Consider the following 24,671-nt stretch of genomic DNA (forward strand, 5'->3'; position numbering starts at 1 on the left):
TAGCAGTCCCCATCTCATAGGATGGTTAAGAGGATTAAATGAATTAATACATGTATAAGACATCATATAAACATATACAAATAATCCACCTACATAAATGTGAAACAATATAAATATAATATTAGCTATATTCACATATTTTATACATATTAAATATATATTATTTTACATTTAACTTTATGTATGTTTTACATTAACATGTATTATTTCATGTAAAACATTTATATACATATAAACATAATTATTTATATTATTATTACTGTTGTTTTTGTCTACTCTATCTCCCTGCATGGATAGAGAGACCATGGGTAGGCTCTTCAGCTTTCTTGCTTTCATCTGAGGCTATAGATGTAGAATCCTGATTTCTACAGACTCTGCTGTATTATGTAAGGCAAGGTTTAAGTTAGATTAAAACCAACTCTAACACTTGGGAAATTACCATCTACAATGAATGCCATGTAAATATTCTTTCCTAGATTCCTATGTTGCTCTTCTTTCAGTATCATCATTTTAAGTTCTGTTGCAATTGCTTTTATTTCTTGTCTTATTTCAAAGGCTTTCTCTCTCTGGAGCACATAGCATAAGATAGAAATGTGTCAAAATACGTGCTATTTATCATGTGGTTAATTTTAGATCATGTTATGCCCAAAACTATAGATTCAGAGGAATAGGGTGGTTCTGAAAAGAATAGGCATTGTCTCTTCACTTCTTTTCATGGAACTGAAATGAGGGTAAAATTTTCCTCTGTCTTCAAAATCATTAATAATCCATGGATTAAGCTTAACCTCCATGAGCAATAATGCCATATAGCCACTGACATCAATTAAGAGACACCACCCTGCCTTGATGGTAAGTGTGACACTTCATTAACCCCAAAAAAACCCACTTCCTTTCCAGCAAACAGAAAACAGCAGAGGACATGAATTCACTGGCAGCTTTAAGCACTGAAGGAGAAAATTGTGTTTGTTTCTGGCAAACATGAAGTCAGATCTCTGGTATTTCTCTCTCTTCTGCTTCCAAGTTGAAGTTCTAACAGGTAAGTGACCTACTGAATATTTATTATTAAGTTATAATTCAAGTGAACATTAAGAAAAACCAATTGGAAAAGTTAGGCACCAAATAGAAAGGTTTTTTTTGTTTGTTTTCAGAAAGTAAGAACGATTACAGAAGAGCCCAAGTCCATGGCCAAGGATGTTTATGTCACTGTTTTAAGATGAAGAAAAATGTCTCATTGGATCATTAAAACTTTAAATTACCTGCTTGAAGTTACTTTTTAGTGGATAAAGTAGAAGAGTGGCTTACTGTTCTCAGAGAGAGATGAAAGGCAAAATGACTTGTGTCAACAGAATGAAAATTAAGTAGTCCTGGCATTTGGGCTGGGGATTCCTTCTGAAGGAGAAAATAAGATGGAAGGGCTTTGAAAAGAAGGATTTTGATTTTAATCTTATCTGGGTGGTCTTTTGTCAGAAACGCCCTGGCTGCCACAGAGTTTTGTCGACACTAATGTCAAGGTCCTTCTAAAAGGCTACGGAGTAGTGGATAATGTAAAAACACTCTCTAGCCTCTGTAGACATTAAAAAAATCATTCTGAAGTCCTCAATTCTTTCTCTTACATGGTATATATCACACTCTACTTGAATACTTTAAATAATGTTACCTACAATGAAATTAATATGTATTTCTGCTGCTTCTTACTTGGTACATTTTCTATTATTTTTGTTTCATCTTTAAGTCTGAGTCTCATGTTCTTGAGGCTGAGAAAAAGCAAAGTGAAATTATATTACATTGGGAAGTTCTACTAACACTAAAAGTGCAGAGAGAACTTTTAGTAGGTGTAACTTTATTTAGAAATAAGTTTTGCAGTGGTACCAAAAATAGACTTTATTTTTCTCTCCAAAGAATTAAAAAACAAAAATGTATTGGTCAAATATTTGATCTTGTGGTGGCTCAAGGTGGCTCCAATGCTCTTAAATAAAGAGGAAAGAGGAATGAGGAATTAGAATCTACTTAAGGTCCCAAGGGCAGTTTGGGGCCACTTGCTCGTTAAACTATGGCTTTTATACAACCCAATGAAATCCTTTAGCTGCATGAGCAACAAAGGAATAGCTTTGGAATTGATAACCATTCATTCATTCACTCATCCATTCTTTCAGCACCAAGCACTTGCCATGCAGGAGGTACTGTGCCAGCTGCTGTGTGTACAATGATAAGCAAAACCAGGTCAGCCCCTGCTCTCATGAAGCTAATTGAATGGCGGGGAGAGAGACATTAATCAAATAATCCCATGAATGAATGACAATTACAGGCAGAACTCAGTTCTGTCAGAGGATGTAACAAAGAAACCTGCATAGACTGGTGGGTGTGGAGGTGTGGTTGGGGGATGGGTTCATCCAAGTCTTTCTTGTGGAAGTGGCACTTGAGCTAAGCCTTGGGGGACAAATAGGAATAAATGGGGAGAATGGTGGGATGGTGGGTAAGAACATTCCATATCATGAAAAGAGTAAGTGCAAAGGACCTGTGGCAGGAAGGCATGAAGTAAGTCAGGAAGCTGGAAGAAAGTGGACGTGCCTGAGTACAGAGAGGAAAGGGGTTGGGGATGGTGTAAGATAAGGCAGGAAAGGAAAGCAGAGACCAGACCATTCAGACCATATGCACCATGTGAAGGATTGTGGATTTTCTTCCAAGAACATTCGTTGAAGTCATTGAAGGGTTTGTACTGCTAAAAAGCATCCAATATGCCAAACCCATTTAGGCACTTATGGTGGTGATATTATGCTCAGGAGATTTGAATTAGCAATGGTGTTACCACTGTGGAAGGACTGATCCAGCCTAGGTGGAATTATTTCTAGTTGGCAGATAAAGCTGATGAATAAATTGTACTTCTGGAATGATATTTATCTTGGATTCTAATGGAATAAAACCAACATTCCCCCTCATCAACAGAAAACCATGCCATGGGCAAGCTGTTATCCTATTTGACAGGTGGCAAAACTGGCGCACAAATGGCTAGATGGAGATAGTGAACTGCTGAACAATCTTCATATTCAAAATATCACCATAATGCATGTATCCAGCAACTACCATTTGAAAGGCTCTAAATGCAAAGTAAAGAACCAAACTGAAGTCAACTAAGCTCTTGCAGATCCTTTCTTTGGCATATTTTTAATCCTCCCAACTATGTAGGCTTTCTCATTCCATGAAGAGGTAGGCATTCTTACTTTCAGTTAATGTTTGAAGAATCTCAGACCAGGAAAGGCTAAGTGTTTGGTTACCTAGTAATCAGTGGCAGAACCAAGATTAGAATTCAAATATGTCTGATTCCAATAATCACATTCTTTCCACACCATGTTGAAGTAGTGGAGATATAACATGAATCTCAAAGGAGAGAAATTCTCATCAGTTTTGTTATTTGGTTGGTGAGTTAAGAGGAAAGAAATCTTGGTGATTCTCAGTCTTCTATTGATCTCAGTGTAAAACTTAACAAAGTCATCTTCTTTTAATGATTCTGGAACAATAGGAGGCTCTTAATTGTAAAAGGATCTGAGAAAAATGAGACACTCTGTCTGCATTTAGAAGACACTCTTTCTAGACATTATGGGCAGTGGAGACCACGTGGGTGACCTGATGAATTCTGGTTTGGGAAAGACCACTTTAAAAGCAGTGGAGTGGGAATGACCAAGGTTGGGTGGTGTTTAATATATGTGCATGTCTAATGATATGTTCAGGGTGGAAGCTGGAAGGGTAACCCTCAGGCTCATTCTGAGCCTTGATTTTTGTCACCCAGGCATTGAAGCAGTGATTCCTGAACTCCATCACCTCCAAAAAACCCAGCCCTTTGGCGCTTCCAGCACCTGCCCCTCCCCAGAGCTCAGGGAGAGTCCTGCGGAGCTGAGTTGACATTTAAGCCCCTCCCAGCACCTCCTTCCAGTGTTCATGCTGAACTTTAAAAATCCACATTGTCCATCTTTTCTTTCAATAGATGAATTCAGGGCATTCTCACTCAGCACAAGAAGCCTATGTTGATTTCACTCCTTCAATATTATGTTTATTTCTATTTTCCTTGGTTGTGGTATTCTCTTTTATTTTTGTCGGTATGAGGAAGTTTCTTTTAACTCCCCTCTTTCCCTCTGTAATTTGGAAGGTTGACCACACGTCCTAGCTGACTAATTCATTATCATGTTCAGAGCAGCTTAATTGAATATCTATTTATTATTGTAGTAAAGTAAATAATGACAGTAGCCTTGCTTGACGTGTTTACCCCACCTCCCATCCCCCGCAGTGACGTGAAAACTTTGGAATGTTCTCTTTTCACTCTCTTGCTTTCCCCTTAGTGAACCCCTGCCCCACACATGGGTTTTGTTGAAATAACTGAAAACTTGTAGTTGCAGATCATTGCTAAGTTTCCTCTGACAGTGTTTCTCTTCTGGTTCAAGAACTCTTTACACTCACTTCACCTTTTTTCAGCGGCAGCATCACTCTTGCCATCTGCTCCTGTCTTGTCATCCTTGTTCCGATCCAATGATCAGAAGACTTCCATTATTTTCTTCAGATACCTCAAACTCTGAATTCCAGCATGGGTAAAGATGTCTTCCTTTACTCTGTTGGGTGACTAATATCTTTTCTGGGAGTAGTATTCCTGGACTGCACTCTTTTAATAGTCTCTGGGTATTCATTCACTGTATGCTGGCTTCTAGGGTTGCACGTGAGTAGTTCCATGTTAGTCTGCCTCTCATTACTTTGCACGTAGATTACAAAGTATCACTAGAATCTTGTTATTCATTTCAACAAGGGAATTCGGGAATTCCACTAGGATATGCCTAATTCTGTGAGTGTTTCCATTAACATCGCTTGAGATTGAGTGAGTCTTTTCAATCTGCAGACTTCAGGTGTTTGGGTTTTTTTAAATTTCGGGGATATTTTCTCCCAGTAATTGTTTAGTCATATCTTTTTCTTTGTCTTTTTTCCTTCTTTTTAGACATGCCTATTATTTTTATGTAAGATCTCGAGATCCTTGTTTTTTCATCATTAGTGAGCAAAATGAATTTCATAACTTGCCATGGCTGTTAACAACTCCCTCAGATGAAATGGAATATTATAGTTTTTAAATTGCTAGCAGCATATTCCCATTCTTGGTAGAAACAAATTGTAGGTGTGTAGGGAGGACCTCAATTCTCATCTGAGCTTTGCTCACTGTGTATCCATAGACTTGTTTGACGTAAAAAAAAATTGGCCTCAGCATTCACAGTTGTAAACTGAGCAAAACCCACAGCTTATGCTGTCTCCCTATCCTAAGAATATAAGTTTTATACATAAAAGGATGTACTGGGCTTTGCAAATTCAAAGCCCAGTATATACATACACATACATATATAAATATATATATATATATACACACACACACACACATATATATACCAATCATTTGTAGCCTTCAATACCCAAAGAAAAGACCCCGTTTACTCCATAAATGGCATCTCTGTGCTACTGCTCTTCTAATAAATTGAGTCTATTAAATGACACGTTTTCGTCATTCTAAGTAAAATAAGAATGTGGCATTCAATACCTTTTCAGGAAAATTCAGAATTATACTTTGGAAAGTGGAACTTAAATATGTAGAAAACATGTAACACAAATGAAAGCTGTTGGTCAACAAGAAATTTTTTTCCAGTTTGGCCTGTATGGTCGATTGAAACAGACTGAGATTTGCAAGTTAAAGTAGAGAGTCAGAAGTTGGGCTATGAACCTCCTCTGGCTCTCTTATAACATACTGATGGCTGCATCTACTTTGCATGAGGAAAAGCTAAGAAGAAGCAGTTTGTCTTTAAAGGAAGGTGATGGACTCAAGAATTTTGAGTCAGTCAACCACTAGTTCTGAAAGTCTTTTGTTTTTCTGAGTGTGTTGCCATAGACGTGGCACTTCCAACAGGCAACAAAGAGTCACTTAAGTGGAACCTTTTTGAATATGAGAAATCAAACTTTTTTTTTTAATTAAGGGTACTTTAATTAATTAATTTATTTATTTATTTTTGGCTGTGTTGGGTCTTCGTTTCTGTGCAAGGGCTTTCTCTAGTTGTGGCAAGCAGGGGCCACTCTTCATCGCGGTGCGTGGGCCTCTCACTGTCATGGCCTCTCTTGTTGTGGAGCACAGGCTCCAGACGCGCAGGCTCAGTAGTTGTGGCTCACGGGCCTAGTTGCTCTGCGGCATGTGGGATCTTCCCGGACCAGGGATCGAACCCGTGTCCCCTGCATTAGCAGGCAGATTCTCAACCACTGCGCCACCAGGGAAGCCCGAGAAATCAAACTTTTATAACCACCATTTACACTCTCCTAGGGCTTAGCACAGAAAAAAGTTCATTCATGAAAAAAGCAAGAAACAAAACCTCTACTGCACTCACAATTCAAGTTTTGTTCATTTTGTACTAAGACAAGCAAAAATCTCCTAGTAGTTCCTGTTTGCTCTCATTTAACTATAATAGAGTTTCTTGTAGATGTCAATCCATCTTTTTACATTTCTACAGGCAGATAATTTACAGAATACTTATCAAGAATTTAGATCCCATCAGAGCAAGGACCCAGACTTTGTTGCAGGTTTAAGTACACAGGGCAGCTCAACACACAATGATCCATGAATGAGGCTGTCTAGGGAAACAGGTATGTTAAACGATGTATTTTCACATCAAATAAATAATTTTTATATGTTTTTTGGTGCCTAATAACATTTTCAGTCATAGAATACATATGTGGCACCAATGTAAATACTACTTTAAGTATTTGGGACAATTATACACCCAATACATCTTGAAGGAAAAGAAATACTTGAAAATAACTTCCAAATCTAGCTTAATGTTAAAAGCTTCTTTTTCTTTTTCTTCTCTTTTCTTAGCAAGTCTCTTTAGCTTCTGTGCTTCAGCTTCTATAAAATTAAGGGGTTGGACTAGATCATTGGACTAAGGGGCTCCTTAGAAATGTGGACTCTGATGTCAAATTGTCTAGGTTCAAATCATGGCTCCACCACATTTTGCCTCTATGACCTGGGGCCAGTTACTCAAGCCTCAGTTTCCTCACCTGTAAAATAGGAATAAAAATAGAAAATCTGATGTCAAATGTTGTTATGAACATCAAATGATATATTGCATGTAATGAATTGGAAACCTTAATACACGGGAAACATGCAAATGCTTGTAAGTTGCAATTATTATTATTATTTGGAAGTTTTTGAAAGCTTAGATGTTTATATAACTCCAGAACTATTGGGCTTCAGACAATTGGTTGGGCATCATTCAGTGTGAGACTTTGCCTTTGGACTTGGAAACAAGCATCCTCCATTATCTGGTAAATTGGATCCCCTGCTCTGTTTTTCTCCTCCTCACCTCATTGCAGGACATTTACCAACCATGCTCAGCTTCGATATTCTTCTATTCATTCATTCATTCATTTATTATTATTGAGCATCTAATATATTCCAGGTCCTAGGATTATTTGTGACCATGATCCAGTCTTTATCCTTGTGAAGTTTATGTTTAAGTGAGGAAGACAGACAAAAATAATTATGATCTAAGCTTATACACATTATAAATATATTGGTATAAACAAAGCTTTATTGAAATCATTGAGATAGGAGTCTTTGTCTGGGGGGTCTCAAGGACAAAGCGGTTCTTTAAAGTGGTTCTTAAAGAATGAATGAGGATTTCTAAGCAAATAAAGGGGTAATGGGATATTCTAGTCTATGGGGACAGAAGTAACAATGAGAAAGTAATGGCCAAAAAGTATGGCGTAGCTTGAAGCTATATGGTCCCTGAGATTGTAAAAGGATTTTGTGTCATTCCAAGAAAATTGATTTATTTTTTTACCTCATAAGCAAGAAGGTAGTGAATATTTTCAAACTGGGCAGTGAAAGGCTTTTTAGAAACACAATTTTGCAAGCAGCATGGAGAATGGATTTGGAGGGAGAGACTGCTGTTGAGAAAGCCAGTCAAGAAGATGCTTCAACAGATGAAGGAATATGTGAAAAAGTCCTAGTTTGGCAATAGGAATGGGGAAAAACCATCCATGAGCTAGAGTCAACTGGACTTGGTGACCAATTGGATCAGGACAGTCAGAGAGAGGGAGTAATGAGGAAGACTCTGAGGTCCTGATGCCTTAAAGGACAGGACTTGGGTTAGGTGAGTGAATGCTGAGTTCAGTTTGGAAATGTTACTCTTGATGTGTCAGGGGACACATCCAGATAGATGTATTGAAAGGAAACTGGAAATAGGGACTAAGCCAAGGGAAGGAGTGGGCTGGAGATGAAGGTGTGGGTTACTGGAGTAGAGAGTAGAGTTTATTCTAATTACTTTGTAAATATCGCTACAAAGTTTTACAACACCCTTGGGATTTTTCCATTTTCACAAAGAAAATCAGTTTTTACGAGGAGAAAATCAATCATTCACTTAAAAAATTATGCATTTTAGAGCATCAAAGTTGTTTTACCCCCTCTACAGAGTTCCTTGGAGAATAAAAGAGTCACACATTGTGTGTGTGTGTGTGTGTGTCTGCGTGCGTGTGCACGTGCAGGTGTGCTCAGAGTCTTTTGCCTTTTTAACCTTCTCCTTACTTTTTTTCTTCATGTTTTTTTGACTTCCTTTTCGGCAAATGTTAAGACTTGGGATTGGGTTTATTTTGCCTACCCTTGCTACCGATTTCAATCACTATTTTAGATTATGGATGCCTTTGAATAATAATGTAAATATAGAAATTATGCATATATAAAATATGCTAATCAGGATTCCAAAAGTTTTAGCTAGTAGATGCATAAGAAATGACAGTGGTTTTATGAGAGGTAAAAAAAAAAGTGGTAGAAAGCATATTTTTTAAATGCCAGAATTTCTTAGGAAAAGATCAAATGTAACAAAACCCTAATATAAACATTGCAATTTTTAGAACTTCACTTCTTATGTCACATTCATGTGCTGTGCTAAGCTAAAGCTTATGATTGTTGGATTACAGAAAATATTTTTAATAAACACTATCAATAATTGCAAACTCAGGAACTCTTATCTTTCGATCACTCAGACCTTTGTGGAGGTTTGTGGTTAGAAGTCTGAGTTAAGGAGAATAAAGTGAAATTGCTGATCGGTCTCATATCCCCTTCACTGTGTGGGTTTTCTAAGTGCTTTTGCTAAAAGATTTTCAACCAGGCATGATACAATTGCTTATAAAGAGTCCTGGCAGGATGGGTTCTATCAAGACAATCTTACACTGAAGAAATGAAATAGTTTAGACGTAAAAGAATCAATTTGTAAATAAACTTCTGAATCATAATGCGATTCTCAGCTGAATGACCCTTTTCTTCAGAGATTTTTTTCTTAACAGCTCCCCCCAAAGAATATGCAAATGCTTTTATCTTTTAAAAATTTTGACGATCTAAAGAAATCATCTGATATAAACATTCTGATTTTACTCTTGAAACCTTAGTCTGCTGATATCAACAGTAATGTTATAAAAATCATAGCAGCAGTTAACAGGTTTGAACCTCTATTGGAAAGATTGCACCCTTTAGACATGGTAGTCAATGTGACTAAGATATAGCAGCTATTTTCTAGAGTACTAATAATCTAGGAGCACCAACAAGAAGTAAACAGATATGGTAGCAAAGCGAAAATGAAGTCTGAATATTCAGATTTTTAGACTCATCACAGGATTCAAGAGAACATATTCCTGTTTGTGTTTTTAGCAACGCATTAAATGCTAAATTTTATAGCATGGTTTTTCTATTGCAAATCACTAACATGCTCTGGTTATGAAACATCTGGATGTATTAAAACAATCATTGGTTCAGAGGCACCTGTCCTGGACATCCATTGGGCAAATTTAATGATTCTGCACTTTACAAAATACATAACAAATAATACAAATAATAACCAGGTTTAAACCTGTCTTCCCTTCTATAGACACAAAAGAGCCAAGAGAATAGTCAACCATCTAAACAAGTCTTTATGAACCTGGTAGATATTTATAATAGTTAAAGAACGTGCTTCTTTATAGCTCAGCCAGATAATATTCATTAGAACCTGACATCCCAGTCGAGGAGGTGTCTTTTGAACTTGATTGTATATTTGCATGGACTTGTCTGCAGAAGAAAGGCAACATGCCGTAGCTAACCCTGGGATCGTGTCCCAGCTATGAGCTATGTAATCCTGGGAAAGATACTCAGTTTTCTGGCCCCAATTTAGCTTGATAAATTTAAGGGTACAATTTAAAATGAAAGGCTTAACTGAATAATTTTTAAGAGCCCTTTTGATTCTTATATTCTATAGTCTATGCTTTATCTCCCCAGATTTATAACATCACTGAGATCTACGTATCCATTCATCCATCCAACCATCCAATACATATTTATTGTGACTAACTACTTACCAGGTGCTATTGTAGATACTTGGGATGAATCTGTGAATAAAATCAACAAGGTCTCTCATTTTAAAGCTTATGTTGTAGTGGGGTAGCCAGACAGTAAACAAGAAAACAAAGCAGACAGCAACCTCAGGTAATATGCTAGAAAATGACTTGTGGTGTGTTTTGGATTGAGTGGTCAGTGGTTGCTGGAGAAGTAAGAAGCAGCCATGTGAAAATCAGAGAGAACATTCCAGGCAAAGAAACAACACATTCAAAGCCCTGGGGACCAACTTCTTGTGTTTGAGGAATAGAAAGGAGAACAGTGTGACTGCAGTGTGGTGAGTGACTGGTATAAAATGGTGTTAGGGGGACAGGGTAGATCACGCAAGTCATGGAAAGTAGCGTAAAGAGTTAGATTTTCTTTTAAATGAGATGGGAAGGCCCTGGGTGTTTTATAAACAGGGCAAGTATACTATCTGATTATAAAGAAGATTATTCTGATTCCCCTGAGGAGACTGGATGGTGAATGGGCACGAGTGAGAGCAGAAAGTTAGGAAGCTCTTTTCATCCCAGAGAGAGATAATGCTGGTTTGGACCAGTTGCAGCTTAGATGGAGAAATGGGTAGATTCTACTGGAAATAGAAGAGAGGGGCAGGAAATTAGACTTTCTTCCTGTAGAAGGATTTCAACAGTGATCCTCTAAGACTCAGTCTATAGTGACCACTTTGTAGCTTCACGTGGTTGCCTGCTTCCATTATACTTCCTCTTGCTGTTGCTAGCGACACTTCAACCTCAGACTGTACCCCAAATCTTTCATCTGCCCAAGAAGTTGTGTGACCTCGGACAAATAATCTAATCTGTCTGGGTCATCAGCTGTCTGTATGTGGAAAAATTGGACTTGCTGTATGACTTGTGTGTTTGCTAGGCTTGACTGTGTATGACGCTGGGCAGAAGTTGAATCATGTTACAGGAAACACAAGTGTGAAGGTAGGGGTGTTTACAGGATGTCTGAAACATGTACAGACTGTATATGAGAGCTTATGGGGATTGGAAATGGAGATGGTTATGGCAGGGAGAGTGAGGAACATATCAAAGATAGTGTGAGAGAATATTTTGGAGGATAATTTTATATTAAAAAGTGGTATGTGGAGTGATTTTAAGCTTGATATAAAGGAAGAAAGAACAAGAAGAAAGAGATCGATGAGGGGAATAGTCGCAATTTTCAACTACTGGTATGACAGGGGAACTGACCAAAGAGATTTGACACCCAGTCAAAGCAGACACAGGGTATAAAAAATGGTGCTATCGTACCAGTACTCCTGACTGAATATTAGACTTGGAGATAAGAACATCCAGGGAAGGTGTAGAAAAGATTCTAGCTGCTTCAGCAGTTATAAGGAACGAACATATTCAGATTTTCCTTAAATTGTCTGTCTATCCATTAAATGTTTTAGTCATGATTATAGGGATGATCTCCTTTTGATACTATTTTTCAAATATCATCAAAGACTAAGGAGATTTTGTGATTAGGTATTTGAGCATATCTGTTCTACAGGTGCCAAAGTAATTATGAAGCAATTGATTAAATCCCCTATCTGGTTCCTTTAGTTGAAAACATTCAAATAGAAGACCAAGGATTGCCAAATCGTTTTCCAGATGGAAAGTTTAAGCATCAGGTATGTGGACACTTAAGTCAGGCTTCTTGTCACCACATTTAATAATAAAAAGGTGACCTAGGTAGTTTTTAGATTAAAAAGGGTAAAATGAATAACTAAGAGTGTCCAGTAGAAATGACACTTTGGGATCTCCAGTTACTCCTCTGATGTCAATGGCACTGTCACTCAAGAAAAACTTGGAGTGTTTTCCTTGCCATACCTAAATGCTATTATGGGCCAGGAAGATTGTCTCATTAATTTTCATTCCTCCTGACTTCATGGAAAAGCCCAGTAAGATGCTGGGACAGAGAGAGTATTATGGAAACATGTTTCTCCTCTGGAGAACCCAACAGCAAACTAGTAGCTCTCTTAATTGTTCATGGTCTCATCTAGATATGTTCTCATCCTGAATCCATAGAGAGTAAACGTTGGAAAGAACTTTAAGATGTCTTGGTCTTACTTCCTTATTTCACAGCTGAAGAGACTAAAGTCTAGAGAGGTATCCTTGTCACAGAGACTTGCTAATGGCAAAGCCAGAATTTTCCTCTGGTTTCCTTGGGAACCACTGCATTGCACTTCTATCACCCTGCACCGCTAACCATTATATTTCATCTTGCATTGGGTTATAGGTCATAGTGTGGGCCCAAAAGGAGAAAAAGCTGCTGACAAAATCATCTTCAGAAGTAGAAGACAATGCCTCTATGTCTGTGTGTGCACAAGGTGGCCGCAGACACTTTTGTTCCAAGATCTCTTTGTGGTTTACACGCTGCCATTCTAAAGTCCTTGGGAAATTTGCTCTGAACGTTTCTAAAGGAACTGTGAACCAGCTCACTGATTTTATCTCCTGCAATAGACAGTAAAGACAAGCATCAAAGCAATAGTAGTGCAACATAATTTACTTTCAGACAAATAAGTCCCCATGCAAATTATCTTTCACTTTAATCTAATGTAGCTTGCACCTATTCTCATGTGATGAGTTTTTCCCCTTTCCCTTTTGCTTATATTTACTTTCAGTTCTTTAAATGAAACAAGCATTATTTTTCTTCTTTATACTTGAAAACTATTTTATTCTAGAACAAAACATCTACTCACAAAAGTGGAAAAATATAAATGTACAATTTAACGAATAGTTACAAGACATACTACCTTACTCCTACAATTATCACAGGTCAAGAGGTAAAACATTGTCAGCCCACAGGAGCCTCTCCACCCTGTGTTTTCCTTCCCGGTTCCAATTCCTTTTCCCCTTTATACAGAAGCATCATACTGAATTTTGAGATATTCATTTGGGTTATATATTCTGTTTCTATTCTTTTGGTCATTATGCAAGAAATCACAACATGCATACTTCATTTATCAAAGTCTCAAGTTACATACACCTTTTCTAGCCTCCTAGACAATGTGTTTTAGGTTGACAGTTTCTTTCAGTACTCTAAAGATATAAGGTGTAATTCCACTGTATCATGACTTTTACTGTTGATTTTGAGATACCACCTGTCAGTCTCACAGTTGCTTCTTAGAAGGTAGTCAGTCTCTTTTCCCTGGCTGTTTTTAGGATTTTTATTATGATTTGTCTAGATGTGCATATTTTTTAAAAATCTGCTTGTGTTTTATTTTCCAGTTCAACAGCTCTGTTTAACCATCTAATATGCTCTTAACTTATCTCCTGAGTTTCTAATCTCAGTGTGGGTTTTTTGGCCAATTCTAGTTGGTTCTTCTTCAAATTAGTTGACTTTTTTTCTTTAAGTTTCCTGTGATCTATAGATATTATTACAAGTTTGTCTTTTATTTCCTTAAACACAGAAGGCTCAATTGTTTTATTTGGGGGATCTGATAATTTAAATATATAATTGTGTATTTGTTTTTGGAGTCTGTTTTTTCTGTTGTTGTTTTGTTTCCTTGCATGTCTGATTATTTTTTATGGTATGCTTGTCATTATAATTATTATTTGTAGATATGAGTTGAAGCCTAGGATGTAAACCTTTTCTTTCTGTAATAGTTTGCATTTTTACTTTCAAAAGCTTAGGGGTAATAATAATCCAAAATCACCTTAGACAAAGTTCAATTATTGAGATTTTCTGGACCACTGAAGTGATTTGAAGGTGGGCTATGATCTGCATGAAGGCTGGTTTACTTCTGGTTTAACCTGTATTCCAAGGATGTAGCCCTTTGGGATTTTGAGGAGCTTATTGAGGAGAATGTCTTTTACTAGATTTCTCACTTTCAGACTCTGGAAGTTGAGACATGAAAACAGAAGTGTGAATCTGGGAGAACAGCACATGCTCTCGAAGTAAAAGCAACTTCTAAACTTTGCTTATCTCTCTGGATTCTGGTTCTTCAAATTTAATCTAGTAATTTCTTCTTTTTTTCAGCTCTTTAATCCTTTACATTAATATTTTTAGACATTTCATTCAGCATTTTTGGTTGTTTTGGTGTGGGAATTAGTTTGAATAATCTGGACCACCATACTGAAAACTAGAAAGCTTGTGTTTTCACAATCAAATCCCCAAGTTGAAAATCTATTCCCTAGCAATATGAGAGATATAAATTAAAGCCTACAGGTACTAGGAAAAATAAGTAACTATGGTAAATTTTAAATAAAATGAACGCACTGGTGTAAGCAGAGCCATGACAAGTGAATCCAGGAGGGTAATGCTAGTCCTGTTATAAAGTGGAACAGTTCTTTCCAAAAGCAACATGGTGGTACAGAGTGTTTTCAGAGTCTTTAAATATTTTGCCCACATGTCAAAATATTTACATAAAATCAAAATGCTGAAAATAACCCCAACAGTCAACACTGGTAGAATGCTTTAACAAGTTATGATAGATGAACATCATGCCCTTTTATATAGCCATTAAAAAGGATAAGTATGATGACTACATAAAAAATGGAATGTTTATGATAACATTAACTGCCAATAGAAGAACAAAAGGAATAGGTTTGCTATATAAAATAAGTATATGTCTGGAAGGTAAAGAGCAAAAATGCACAAATGGTATTTCTATTTCACTGGAAAAGGAGGAGTAGGTAATATTTTTCCTTAAAACTTCTTTGTACTTGTTACATAGTTTTCTCAAGAATAAAAACAGGAATTTCAAAATTTAAGCTAAAAACTGTCATGCTAATAATTTTTCCCAAACAATTTCAGCATGAGACTTATTAAAAGTCATATTTAAAAAGAAGAAGAAAAAAGAAAAAGAAAAAGGAAGGCAAAGAGTTGTTTGAACTTGTAACTGAATAACTCAGAATCTGCAACCAGGCCGAATCCATCTCAGTTTCCTTCTTCTGTGATCCCCATGTAGCTTGTAAAAACAACCTTGGTTTCCTATAAACTTTATTTTAAAAAATGAAAAAGTAAACAAAAATCTGGGTCTTTACCTTTATCATCAGACTTTGATTCAGTTCTCAATGGATGAGGTTCAGAGAAGACATGTTTCTATCATTTGAAAATGATTCATCTGTTCTTTCACTCTCTAGCAGGAGGGTATAGTGTAAATATATACTCTTATATAACCGTTCATTTTTAGTTTAAGCTGTTTTGTGCTTTAAAATGTTTCTTCCCTAAACTATGTCTTTCCCCAAATCTCTCATTGTTTGACTGAAGTGCTTATCCTCCTTCAATTTCAATTTTCAAAGTCGCTTTCTCCAAGTGGCATTATCTGATTCTCCAATCAAAATGTGACTCCATCTACATTTACTTGAATAGTACTCCATTCCTAGCATGAATTATGGTGCATAACTTTATATTTATCCATCATCTGTCTCCAATATGAAATCTGCCCAAAGGCAGGAACAATTTCTGTTTGATTCATACTATGTAAATATGTTATTTAATATATTACATATTATATATTCATATATGATAAACAAGTCTCCAGTTAGGTTTTTTCCCAAGACACAGTTTTACCTTCATGTTCCATTTTTTGGTTGTGAAGTTCCTTCATTTTGTTGCAATAAAGGTGACTTTATGAAGAGAAGAGATGACTTTTGTGCTCAAATATAATGATTAGGTCAACAGAATCATAAAATGTCACTTTTGCTTTTTATTTTTTTTATCCAGGAGAATTCAATGCTTCTGCCACGTCTGAGATGTTTATATTTCACAATGGAGGTGTACAAATTTTATGCAAATACCCTGATACTGTCCAACAATTTAAAATGCAGTTGTTGAAAGGAAATAATATACTCTGTGATCTCACTAAAACAAAGGGAAGCGGAGACAAGGTGTCCATCACGAATCTGAACGTCTGTCAATTTCAGTTATCCAATAACAGTGTCTCTTTTTTTCTGTATAACTTGGACAGTTCTCATGCCAGCTATTACATCTGCAAACTATCAATTTTTGATCCTCCTCCTTTTCAAGTAGATATTCTAAGCAAAGAATATTTGAATATTTACGGTAAGTCATTGTTTTAATTTTCCAGACTTAAGAGTACATAGGCATTTTAACAATTTTTCTCACTAATGAAAACAGTTAAACAAATAAATATCTCTTGTGTTGGAGTTCATTTCGGTGCAATTGATGGCAATAATTTATGATGAAATATATCAATACAAGGATGTTTATTAATAATAAAAATAATTATATTAATCAGTAATATGAAATTTAATCATATAGACTTCTGAGTTAGAAATAGGTTACGTTGTCTCTAAAACACACATGCCATTGAAAATCAGGAAAAAAAATTAGGAGAAATATCCAAACCCATGGCTTAATGGCTGTGCTTCTATTCACCTAAAGTTTAAGGTTTGGGTTTTGTGCTGGGAATTGTGGAATTAAGTGAGATGATTGAAAACAATAGTTTTATACCTTTACTTTCCTACTTATTCTTTTTCAAAAACATAGATAGCGAAGTCTTTTCTATTAACCAGATTTATAGACATATACGTGCATAGAGTCTTTTCGTTTTTAGTTTCTGGATCCTTGCTATCATACTGAGATGATGTTATTTATTTACTGTTTACTGGATTTCATGATTGTAACGAAGGCAAGCTTTACGGCAAGCTGTTTAATTTAAACAGCTCTTTTAAATTTGTTAAGTGAACTTGTGATTCAGCACTGAAAGAGAAGATTTGATTCTGAGAGTTTTTCCTCACCTTAATTTTTTTCCAACCCAGAATCACAGGTTTGTTGCCAGCTGAAGTTCTGGTTACCCATAGGATGTGCGGCTTTTGTTGTAGTGTGCATTTTTGGATGTGTCCTTACATGTTGGCTTACAAAAAAGGTGAGCAGGGCTTCCCTCGTGGCGCAGTGGGGGGGGGGGGTCCACCCGCCAGTGCGGGGGACGTGGGTTCGTGTCCCGGTCCAGGAGGATCCCACATGCCGCAGAGCGGCTGCGCCCGTGGGCCGTGGCTGCTGGGCCTGCGCATCCGGGGCCTGTGCTCCGCAACAGGAGAGGTCACAGCAGTGAGAGGCCCGCGAACCGCAAAAAAAAAAAAAAAAAAAAAAAAAATAGGTGAGCAACATTGATCTTTTCTTGCACTGGCTTTACTGAGGAATATGAGCAGTTATTTAATCATCAAAGTATGTATTGCTCTTGCCAGAGTAATTTGATCAACAGGTAGATGATTTCTTTTCCTCCAGATATGCCTACTAATTAAACTACTAACTTGGAACAGAAGCTCTTTTACTTTATAGCCACTTCATTCCAAACGGAATTCAGTGGCTTACAAAGAGATATGTTATTATTATTATTCAAAAAAGATAAGGAAATTGGGGCCACAGAAAGACAAAAAGGCAGGGAGGAGGGAGGAGGGTTAAAAGATAAAAATAGATGCTTCCGACTTTTAAAAATTATTACATGTGGGCTGCAAATTTGATTCTAAGTTTCCAAAGTCAGGGCAGATGAAACAAAATTTTCCACAACCAGTCAATTAAAAAACAGTCAGTGAGAAAGTCTCGTAGGGCACCATCAGTAGTTGAGAGGGAAATTGACAGCTTCTTTACATGGTAACTTATTAGGACTCCTTGCTTTTAAAGAAAACCACTGAAAAGCTAGGCAGAAAGATGAAAGAATAACAACACCGATAACAACCAAAATCTCTCTGTGCCAGGGGATATTCTTTTTAGTCTATCACAAAACGGGTTCTCAATCAAAGAACCTATACCATTTTGCATATTATGCAAAGGTGTTAGCATCCTCAAGTATATCCATAGTGTGACGGTTGGCCATACAGTGTGTATATCTGTGTCAGAAGGGAATTTGAAAAGAGAGATAAAGAAGGAAGAGGGGAAGATAAGCCCCGTGGTCTAAGTCTACTGGGGAAGGAACAGTAAAGGCATAAATGAGAAAAGACACTGAGCAGAAACAGTTTTTATTTAAAGCCCTTTTCATATTGTTCTCCTACTTAGCCTAAAGTCAGGAGCCTAAGTCACATTATAACACTTTGTCATATACTGCTTCAACAAAGAATAGAAAACAGTAACAAACACACAAACACATCCCCCACAGGAATGGAGATGGGGAAGAGCAGATGACAAACCACGTTTCTGACTTTTCTTGCAGAAGTATCCTTCCAGCATGCACGACCCTAATAGTGAATACATGTTCATGGCAGCAGTGAACACTGCTAAAAAGCCTGGACCCACAGGTACAGTGACACATGGGGGCTTGGGAAGGGAAGAGCGTTCTTTACATGAAGCCTACAATTTGAATTTTTTATTTTAAAGGAAGGGAAAATGTCTCTAGTATTTTCTGTAAAAAGTCAAATTTTCATTTTAACTGAATTTATGCTCTCTCTAGTTCATTGAAAACATGTTTGTAAACCACTATTAAAACAACCAAAAAGTTCATAAACCCCTATGGTATCAAGGCAATCTTCCAATCGATATTTTAAAAATTGGGGTGATTCTAAGTCTTCCTTGTTAAAAAGTTCATTAAGTCATACGATGAGATTTATTGAATATCATTTTAGTGTAAATTACTGAGTGAGGCACTGTGGGGGATACAAAGATATGAAGGTTTTCGACTGAGATTTGGAAGAAAGATCTGGGCTGGTATTCCCAAGGGGAAGAAGGAGAAATTTGTGAAGATATTGTTATTTCAACGTAAAAAATGTGCATGGTTAGAGAAATTGGATGGCTGTGGAAGTCAGCTAGGTGGGACTTTGACCTTCTTCATTCAGAGTGAGTGTTGTCAACTGCAGTGTTCTTAAGTTGAGGACCATCCCAGAAAGTCTGAAATATCCATTCTTGTAAATCTTATGCCTTTGAGGTTGCAGTGATGGAAGGTGTATAATGAGACAGAAGCCACTGCATTTTTGCCACCACTCAGTGGTAAAGGACTTGTATAAAAGGGATGCACAAAACACCTGTAATCATGGAATTAAAGCGCGGGAAGGGGCTGAATCTCCTTTAGCCCTCATTTTTTTTTAGATGAAAGAAATTGATGTTTCTTCTGGTGTTCGGTGATTCTTTGGTTCTCCAGAGAGTTGACACCATAGCTTTGACACTAGCAAAGAGCTTGTGTTTCATTATTCTGCTATTGGAAAAAAAAAAATCTTTTCTCTCAATCTCTGTGCTTGTAATAATGTGTCTCTCTTAATTTGGGTCCCTGAAAGCAGACCCTGAGACAGACACTTGGATGCAAGTAGTTTATTCGGAAGGAAGAAGGGGTGAGGGAACAGGGAGAGGGAGACAGGAAAGGCAGAAAGCAGATGAAGGTTGCATTACTAAGATCTCAGCTAGAGGCCACAGGACGTCTGAGAAGTATACAGATGTCTCCCAGAATTGTTCTTCCGAAGGATGGCAAATGGGGCATTTATCCATCGGCTCCCATCCCCACTGGCTTGGGGTTGCCTGCAGGATGCATTAATCTCCTTTGTTCCTGAGTCTTGCTCTGTGCAGGCCATGAGGCTGCTCTTAAGCCTTCAGAGAAAGCCCTGAGGCAGAAAAGCAGAGAAATGCAGGGTGGGGCTATTTTGCTAGAATAGTCAGCATACTCAGAAGTGGTGCAGCTGAAATCAGAGGGGGGTAGTTTCATGCCCGATCTACCAAGCCTAGCATATATCTTGCAATTACATGTAAACAAATAGTAACTGAAAATGGCCAGAGTGTAGGCCAGAGTGTAGCTCTAGTGTAGGGCTACCTTCTTGAGGGTAGGCAGGGTCTTTCTTCTGTATTCCGACAGCATTACACATAAACAATTCCAGGCAGAGCATGACTCAGCACCTCTGTCAAATATTTGTTATTATGTGAATAACACCGTGCTGAGTAATGTGTATAGAGGGTAGAGGGAGGGAAGCCCTAAGACAGTCCTTGTCTTCAGTTTATAATGTCACTGGGAGAGGTAATATGTTTGCATGGAGGGTGGAGTCACGTGATAGCGTTAAAAGTCCTCAATTAATTGCAAAGCGGTAGAGTTCAGACAAAGTTTGCAAAAAGAGTCAAGAGTGGGCTGGGGGGCTTCCCTGGTGGCGCAGTGGTTGAGAGTCTGCCTGCCAATGCAGGGGACATGGGTTCGAGCTGTGGTCTGGGAAGATTCCACATGCCACGGAGCGACTGGGCCCGTGAGCCACAACTACTGAGCCTGTGTGTCTGGAGTCTGTGCTCCACAACAAGAGAGGCCACGACAGTGAGAGGCCCGTGCATGGCAATGAAGAGTGGCCCCTGCTCGCCGCAACTAGAGAAAGCCCTCGCACAGAAACGAAGACCCAACACAGCCAAAAATATAAATAAATGAATGAATTAAAAAAAAAAAAAAAAGAGTGGGCTGGGTAAAACTCCATGGAAAATGTGGAAATGGTGCTCGGTCTTGAAGCATAAAGAAGAGTTTGGACGGGGTATGTGTTTGCCTGTGTGTGTGTGTGCATGCGTGTGTGCGTGTTTACAAGAGGCAGAGGAAAGGGGAAGCCTTGCTGAAGGGGATTGGCACATGGAGAGCTTTTAAAGAATTTATGCTAAATTTTTGTTACAGATGTGACCCGTAATTTGGAACTCTCTGGCACCCAGGCATGAGCCGCACTGGCCAGTTCCCTCCAACTTGAAGAGCAAGATTCTCTATTTCCTGGACCACAGAGAGTCTGACTTGATTTGACTACATACATCTTTTGCCGATATTTTGTTCCGTCTGGACCAGTGACTATATCAGTCAATAGGGGTTTTAACAGACTGCCTTAGTACCGTTAGAGTTCTCTCAAAACAAATACCCTCTCGCAACTAGCTTTATAGAAAGCCCAGCTTGTGTGTGCTCAACAAACAGACCTCACTGGGATGGAAACCCTGTCTTCAGATCTGCTTCTAAGCAATGCATCAGCCAGGAGAACAAACACATCTATAAAAATGTTTTAAAGATGTCAAGGGTATGGAATCTGCAAAGCAAATGGACAGCTGAGGGCCAGAGTCTGTCTGCATTTCACTAACAGACTACCTCTTCTTTCTGTAGGGAGGAGCATTCCTTTTATAATCAGGCAGTAGAGGGAGATGCTTCAAAACTGCAGTAATTTTATCTCTGAGGTGTGGCTATGTAAGGATAGCCTACTAATACAGTGGAACACAGTACCCTTCTCCAACTTCTGAACCCCAGTTGACCACTGCACAAGCAATTTAGGTGCCTTCTTCTGCCCTCAATTTTCCTTTTAGAAATACTTCCACATAAGTACTTGACAGATACTCTGAGTTGGGAGCTATGTCTACATTTTTTCCTTCTGCTGCTTAGTTTCATATATATAGCTGCAGCCTAGTGAATATAACTTGCCTATATTCTCCCTAAATAAGCATATTTTTTGCTCCAGAAAGATATCTTATTTTCCCAAATTCAGTTCAAATGGTTTACTTTGCTGACTCATTGACACCAGTAGTAGGAAACATTGCCCAGAATCAAAAGTGACTTCATTTTTTGATATTCTTTTCTACCGTTATCTGTGTTTTCATGGTGCTATTAATTACAAGCTAGGCTAGTTTTGGAGATCATGCTAAAATTGCAAGCAAACAAAGGAATCCATCTTTCACTGTCAAGCATTGTCCTGGGAGATAGAACCCATGATCTATTCAGCATGAAACCTGCAGTTCCTAGAGGTCACTGCCAAACTATAGCCGCGCTGCCTCTGGGCTGTATAGGTTGAAACAGCCCCCATCAGCCTGGAGCAGCCATCCAGACCTGGGTGGAATTCCCAGAATTGAGAAACTCCGCTTAGCCAGGACAAACAGGTGCTCTTGCCCCCAAAGGCTGAAGTCACCCTGGGGACCAGAGTGGGTTTGCCTGCATTTTCCTCCAGGATCTGTGAAGAAGCACAGATGTGTCAAGGAACATCTGTATGATTCCGTCTCCTAGAAACCATTCAGCCTGGAAACCGACCCTGGCCCTTCAAGGCAGTCTTCCTTTGAATTTGGTTTAGCTGGAAAGATTCTTAAGTACATGTGACATGTGATTATTCTTAGCTGAAATACTTTCTCCACTTCCTGTCTGCATACCCAAGGCTTCTGAAGCAGCCAATGTGTATGCAACAATATTTCCAACTTAGGTAAAAAAGGGATTATTTAGTAGTTTTAAAACTTGTAGTTGCCTGCTTATAGTTTACTTTAAAAGTGAGACCTGATATGTCATTATACATACTTATTTTAAGCATGTGTGATGCTGGATATGTACAGTACAGTACTGAACGTGTAATTTGAATCAAGTACGGTGTTTCGCTGACTTGGGCAACCTGGCTCTCTTGGCAGAGGTGTTCTCTGAGTTGTTTGTGGGTTTCTGCGTGGGTGTCAAGTGGGGAGGACCACTCTCATGTGGTCTGCTTCTCCTGATTGTCCAAGTTGTGCCCTGAAGCATCCTCATCCTTAGCCCTGTACATTTCAAAGTGAATTATTAAAGAATACAGTTTCTGTGAAATAAAAACTGGTTTTAAGAGGAGCTAATTATGAAATACATTTTTGTAGTAGTAGGAAACTAAAGAATAAACATTTGATGTTCAGCTGAAAATATCTGTTTTCTTGGGGGAGGGAAATGATTACTGTAGCCAGCACTTGCAAATTTGACCTTGTTCTTAAAGATCGTTACACTGCTTGGAACAGTTCCTCTTTTCTTTTTTTTTTTTTTTTTTGCGGTACGCAGGCCTCTCACTGTTGTGGCCTCTCCCGTTGCGGAGCACAGGCTCCGGACGCGCAGGCTCAGCGGCCGTGGCTCACGGGCCCAGCCGCTCCGCGGCATGTGGGGTTTTTCCGGACCAGGGCACGAACCCATGTCCCCTGAATCGGCAGGCGGACTCTCAACCACTGTGCCACCAGAGAAGCCCTTTTTTTTGTTTTTTAATTTGAGACAACTACAAATATAAAAAAGTTGGAAGGCCAGCAAAAGGACTGTTATTTTTCTAAGTTTCTGACCTAAAGGCCCTATCACCTCTGACTGGTATATATTTCTTATAAACAATACACTCTCCTCCATAAGCACAATATAATCATTAACATCAGAAAATTAACATGGATACATTGCTGCCCCTAATTCTCAGACTTCATTCAAGTTTTTCCAGGTGTCCTTATAATGTATTTTATGCGAAAGATTCCATCCAGAATCTCCCTTTGCATTTAGTTATCACATCTCTGTTGTGAATGTCAGTCTGTACAGTTCCTCAGCCTAGGCTTTTACGGCCTTGGCTCTTTTGAAGATTACAAGCAGTTATTTTGCAGAAGGTCCCTTGATTTGTATCAGTCTGATGTTTCCCCATAATTAAAATCAGGTTATTGATCTTTAGCCAAAATAACACAGAAACGATGCTACTTTCTTTTAATTACATCTTATCAGGTGGCTCAAAATCTCAACTTGTTATGTTACTGATAACATTCATTTTGATCACTTGACTAAGTTAGTATCTGTCAAGCTTCTCTGTAAAGTAACTCTATTCCTCTTTTTTTTTTTTTTAACATCTTTATTGGGGTATAATTGCTTTACAATGGTGTGTTAGTTTCTGCTTTATAACAAAGTGAATCAGTCATACATAAACATATGTTCCCATATGTCTTCCCTCTTGCGTCTCCCTCCCTCCCACCCTCCCAACTCTATTCCTCTTTATAGTAACAGTTTATAGGGAGGTACTTCGAAATTTTGTGAGTCATCTGTTCCTCAGCAAAGTGTCAAGTTATTCATTTGTCCATATATATATATATATATATATATATATATGTATGTATGATTTCCTATTTTATTCAAAGGGCAAACATTTGTTATTGTTCTAGGCTATTTTTGGAGATCATGCTAAAATTGTGAACAAAGAAATCCACCTTTCACTGTCAAGCATTGTTCTGGAAGTTAGAGCCCATGATCCATTTTGATGCTTAAACTGTCCCATCCTTGGCCAGCAGGAGCCTATTCAAACTGGCTCTGGTATCCTTTGACCAGGCCCCATCATTCTTTCAGCACTTCCTTGCTTTCTGGCAGAACAAGATCCTCCAGGCTCAGCTCGTGTTTTTCCCTGTCCCAGTGCTGGAATCAGTTGTTTTCCGAAGGGGTCCTGGTTTCTTTGAGTGAACAATGGTTTTTAGAAGCCAAGATTTAAGCATTAGTAAATGCTCATTCTTATTGCGATTTCCCTGCTCCGGGATCCTCAGTGGACAGAACTGGGACACACACAACCACACACACACAAATTCAGAGGTAAATGTGTGTGCATATGTGTATGCGTGTGGATTTAAATATACACGTATATATAATATA

At 38.1% G+C, this 24,671-nt stretch overlaps 1 protein-coding gene across 1 annotated transcript; it reads left to right on the top strand.

Moving 5' to 3' along the window:
• The first annotated feature begins 919 nt into the window (after positions 1 to 919).
• ICOS (inducible T cell costimulator) lies at positions 920 to 23,267 on the top strand. Its single transcript, XM_004262823.4, has 5 exons — positions 920 to 1,036; positions 16,088 to 16,426; positions 17,146 to 17,252; positions 18,534 to 18,618; positions 20,943 to 23,267. The coding sequence occupies exons 1-5, from the start codon at positions 979 to 981 to the stop codon at positions 20,981 to 20,983; spliced, it is 630 nt and encodes a 209-aa protein (XP_004262871.1). The 5' UTR covers positions 920 to 978; the 3' UTR covers positions 20,984 to 23,267.
• Positions 23,268 to 24,671: the final 1,404 nt, after the last annotated feature.

This window comes from Orcinus orca, chromosome 7 (assembly GCF_937001465.1).
Source record: "Orcinus orca chromosome 7, mOrcOrc1.1, whole genome shotgun sequence".
Lineage (NCBI taxonomy): Eukaryota > Metazoa > Chordata > Mammalia > Artiodactyla > Delphinidae > Orcinus > Orcinus orca.